This window comes from Bison bison, unplaced genomic scaffold, assembly GCF_000754665.1.
Source record: "Bison bison bison isolate TAMUID 2011002044 unplaced genomic scaffold, Bison_UMD1.0 scf7180017864254, whole genome shotgun sequence".
In the NCBI taxonomy this organism is placed as follows: domain Eukaryota; kingdom Metazoa; phylum Chordata; class Mammalia; order Artiodactyla; family Bovidae; genus Bison; species Bison bison.
The window spans coordinates 4,170,064-4,174,873 of record NW_011494826.1 but is presented as its reverse complement, the minus strand read 5'-3'; the positions used below and the strand labels follow the sequence as shown (position 1 = coordinate 4,174,873).

General features: G+C 41.2%; 1 protein-coding gene across 1 annotated transcript in view; it reads left to right on the top strand.

Moving 5' to 3' along the window:
* DACT1 (dishevelled-binding antagonist of beta-catenin 1) overlaps window positions 1-4,810 on the top strand; it is an 11,340-nt gene that overhangs the window by 4,277 nt on the left and 2,253 nt on the right. The window contains 2 exon segments of the mRNA XM_010847768.1: window positions 197-352; window positions 4,059-4,809. Of these exon segments, the coding sequence (XP_010846070.1) occupies window positions 197-352; window positions 4,059-4,809 (907 nt within the window).

Sequence of the window (4,810 nt, the reverse complement as noted above, 5' to 3'; positions counted from 1 at the left end):
TTTTTGCCTTTTTCTGAGGATTGCTGGAAACGAAACCCTAAAGTCAAGACACTATATCTCATGAACCAAAATTGCCATCCCTCTCTCCATATTCTCTTTTCTGTCTTTTGTACATGATTACCCCTTTTCCTTTTAAGCACAAATGTGTGTTTTTGCTTGACATGATCTTAATTTCAAATGATGTTTTGATTTGTAGGGTTTTATGAACTGAGTGATGGGGCTTCGGGATCCCTGTCCAATTCCTCGAACTCGGTCTTCAGTGAGTGTTTATCCAGTTGTCATTCCAGCACCTGCTTCTGCAGCCCCTTGGAGGCAACCTTGACTATCTCAGATGGTTGCCCCAAATCTGCAGGTAAGACTTTTTAGAATTGACATTTAAAAAATTTATTTTCAGTTGGAGGATAATTGCTTTACAGCATTGTCTTGGCTTCTGTCATATAACAGTTTGAATCAGGCATAAACATACATATGTCCCCTCTCTCTTGAACCTACCCCCACTGCACACCATCCCACCCTTCTAAGTTGTCACAGAGCACTGCATTGAGCTCCCTGTGTTATATAGAAATTTCCCATTAGCTATCTGTTTTACATATGGTAATATATATATTTCAATGCTACTCTCTCAATTGGTTCCACCCTCTCCTTCCCTCTGTATCCAAAGTCTGTTCTCTATATCTGCTTCTCTATTCCTGTCCTGCAGATAGGTTCATTGGTACCTTTTTTCTAGATTCCATATATATATACATTAATATATGATATTTGTTTTTCTCTTTCTGACTTACTTCACTATATAACAGGCTCTAGGTTCATCTATCTTCCTAGAACTGACTCAAATGAGTTCCTTTTTATGGCTGAGTAGTTTTCCATTGTGTATATGTACCACAACTTCTTCATCTACAGAATTGATAGACATTTTTAATTGGAAGGGGTCAAAGGTCCTTAAAAGTTGTCTAGCTTCAGCCCCTTCTACTGATGAAAAACAAAGACAGAGAACTTCATCTGCTTTTTGCCTTTAGTGGCATAGCTACCTCTAGGATCAAGATCACCACTATTCCCAGTCCTTTTTGGGTGTTACCTGGCTTTATATCCTGATGGTAGCAAGATAGCTTATCTTTAGAAATCCTGTCCCAATATTATAGATCTTGAGCTCTGTTTCTGAATCTTTGCTGTTAACTTGTTTCCGTTTCAAGATTACTTCAGATCTGCTTTCTTCTTCCTTTAATCATTTAAAGTTAAGGCTTCCCTGGTAACTCAGTCAGTGAAGAATCCTCCTGCAATACAGGAGACCCAGGTTTGATTCCTGGGTCAGGAAGATCCCCTGGAGAAGGATATGGCAATCCACTCCAGTGTTCTTGCCTGGGAGATGCCATGGACAGAGGAGCCTGGCAGGCTACAGTCCATGGGATCATAGGAGTTGGACATGGCTAAACCACCACCACCAAAGCTTACATCAAATTAAATATATCTGTCAGCCTGCTTAAGAGCTGCTTGGCTCTTCTGGTGGCAGTGGCCCTGCGTGTTCTCCAGAATACCTTGTGTGATGGCAGCTGTCTCTTCTTTTAGAAGATGGATGGGGTTAGATCCCCTCGACCATTTCCCCCTTTGGGGCTATTATTGCAGTGATCTCTAGAGAGACTCATGCCACTGTTGGTTCTGGAAGAGTTTCTCCATTTCCACTATGTGTCTCACACACTGCTGTATGCTCCGCATACATTTCTCTGCTTTGAATCCTCCATACAGTTCTGCAAGGTGCAAGTGTTGTCAGCAACCATTTTATGTATCAGAAAACGGAGGCCCAGTGAGGTTAAGTTTGGTAAGTTGCTTAAGACTATATATAGTGAGTAAGTGGCAGAGGCCGGGTTCAAGCTTAGGACTAACTGCTAGATCCTTGTTTTTCCACCACACTAAGGGAATTCAGAAAGTGTTGTGTTCAACCTTCTCATCAAACAGGAGGAATTTGGTTTTACATGCCTTTTTTCAGAGACTCCTGGTTTGCTGAATGGCAGAGTTGTTGCTGAAATTTGGGACATCTTCCTTAGTTCAGATTTAGTGTGATTCCTCAGAAGAGCAGAGAAAATACAGAGATTAAAGGAGGTGATAGGTTCTGGCACAAGTCACTATACCCTTGGTTTTATGTATTGTCCACTTAGGTATAGGCTGAATTTCTGAGGTCTAGGCAGTGCAAACATAACACCAAACAACTGAGGCTGCTAATCAGCTGGTGTCTCTGTAGTGTGTGTTGTTAGCAGCAATCATTTGGGGAAGCACAGATCTGTGTTATCTAGAGTGTCTGGGTCTCAAGTTCATTGGTAATTGCTGCCTTTCATTCTGCAGATTTGGTTTCAGAGGGAAATTTTATAAACCCATTAAAGGTACTTTGGTATAGGTTTTCCTTAAGGACAGACTCCTCTATCCCAAATGTCACATCTTCTCATAATTGAGACAGTTGGGTTGGCCTTTGGGGGCTGGGATGTCTGTCTTGTTCCTTAACTCTAGAAAAGAGGGAACAGGGACGAGAGGTGTCATGTAGGTAAATGTGGCTTTGAGTAAGATAAGGATAGGCCTTGGGGTAGTGAGGAAGAATGAGCACAGATATTACCTAGAGAGATTTCCCCTTCTTACAACGAACTGTTTATTGGGAGTGGAAGTGGAATTGGGGACATGACACATTTATTTTATAATAAACTTTTGTTTACAAATGAGTATCATTTCTGGGTCTAGACTGGCCCTGCCACCCAGACTGCTAATAATCATAGAAATTCACAGGGTTTTTCTTTAAACAATTAACATATAATCTAGCACATAGTAGGTTTTCAATATTTGAGTGAATAAATATAATTATAGTGGAAAGCAGATTAAATAGGGACAAAAACTTTGATCTTCTGTAACTAAAAGTCACACAGAGGACTTGATATTTATAATATATACCAGGATAAGAGAGCAGAATAATCTAATTAAGCAAGAAAGCTTGATTTCATTGTATTTTGGCATCTATGTTTTTGAGATGTGGAAATTTTATTCATTAGTACTACTCCTCAATCTTTTAAAGCCTTATCAAAAGTTCCTTCATAAAATATTGTGCTTTATTTTTTAGTATAACTATTAAAAACATAAGGTGATTATTATTTAAATTTAGTTTTGATTGAAATTAGTTTCCCTGACCTTTCAATTGACAGTTATATTCAAACACATGTCATTAAGAATTAGGTCTAAAAAAAAATTCAAAATCAGGAGAAAGCCCATGAAAGTATAGTTTATCTCAAGTACTTAAAGGGAAACCAGGAATAGAACACAGAAGGGAAAGTGGCCCAGAGAAAGAATGGCTCAAAAAACGTTTATTTTTCCAGTTATAAATGCAGTACATATGTGAAAGTGAAGTCGCTCAGTCGTGTCTGACTCTTTGTGACCCCATGGACTGTAGCCTACCAGACTCCTCAGTCCATGGAATTTTCCAGGCAAGAGTACTGGAGTGGGTTGCCATTTCCTTCTCCAGCATACTTTTATTGAAAAGTTAGAAAATAGAAAAAGAAGAACGTACCATTACTTGCTTTCCCAGCACTTTGAGATGCTACTATTAGCATGTTCACATGCTTCATTTCAGACGTTTTTCTTTGACTATATCCAGTCTTAGTAAAATTATAAAATTATGATTTTCACTCCACTTTAAAGTGTTTTCCATATATTATTCAATAGTTTGAAAGCATTTTTAATGGCTGAATATTTTTCATTCAGAGTTATATCTTGTTAAAAATTCCTTTGTTGATTATTTTTTTCCTCATCTAGTAGTATGAACTGTATATGAAATACTACTAGAGTAGTATTGTCTTGTATTTGGTATTCTTTGTTATTCTCTCACTATCTCTGAATTTGTCTTCATAGAAACTGGCCTGATCAAGCTGGTGCTGACCAGTTCATTTCTTCAGAGTGTACCTTTAAATGTTTTTCAGATCTCATAGGATGGCTGGAATATAAAGAAGGCCATTGTGAAGACCAGGCCTCAAGGGCAGTTGACTGTTCCCCCTCCACACCACAATCTAATTCCCTTGCTGTCATTGCAGATGTGAATCCCAAGTACCAGTGCGATCTGGTGTCTAAAAATGGGAATGATGTGTATCGCTACCCCAGTCCACTTCATGCCGTGGCCGTGCAGAGCCCAATGTTCCTCCTTTGCCTGACTGGCAACCCACTGAGGGAAGAGGAGCGGCTTGGTAACCATGCCAACGACGTTTGTGCGGGATCTGAGCTGGATGCCGTCAAGACAGACACTAACTCACCATCTCCAAGCAGTTTGTGGTCTGCTCCCCATCCTTCATCCAGCAAGAAGATGGATGGTTACATTCTGAGCCTGGTCCAGAAAAAAACCCACCCAGTAAGGACCAACAAACCGAGGACCAGTGTGAACGCTGACCCCACGAAGGGGCTTCTGAGGAATGGGAGCGTTTGTGTCAGAGTGACTGGGGGTGTCTCACAGGGCAACAATGGGAACCTTAAGAATTCGAAACAGGTGCCTTTGCCCTCCGGAGGCATCCCTTCTTTGGACAATGGGGGCTTCTCCCCACCAAAACAGTGGTCAAAAGAATCAAAGCCAGAACCTCTGGAAAGCAAGAGGTTGCCCGCGCCTGAAGGCTGTTCTCCAGGCACTGCTACCGAACTTCAAGGTAAGCATTTGCCCAAAAATGCCAAGCCCGTCTCCCAGGAACATGCGAGGTGTCCCCCCGCTGGGACAGGGGAGTCCTCTAAGGAAAGCGGGCAGATCCCAGCTGCCTCTCCGAAAGAGAGCCCTGGGAGGGTCCTCGCACCGCTGCAAGAG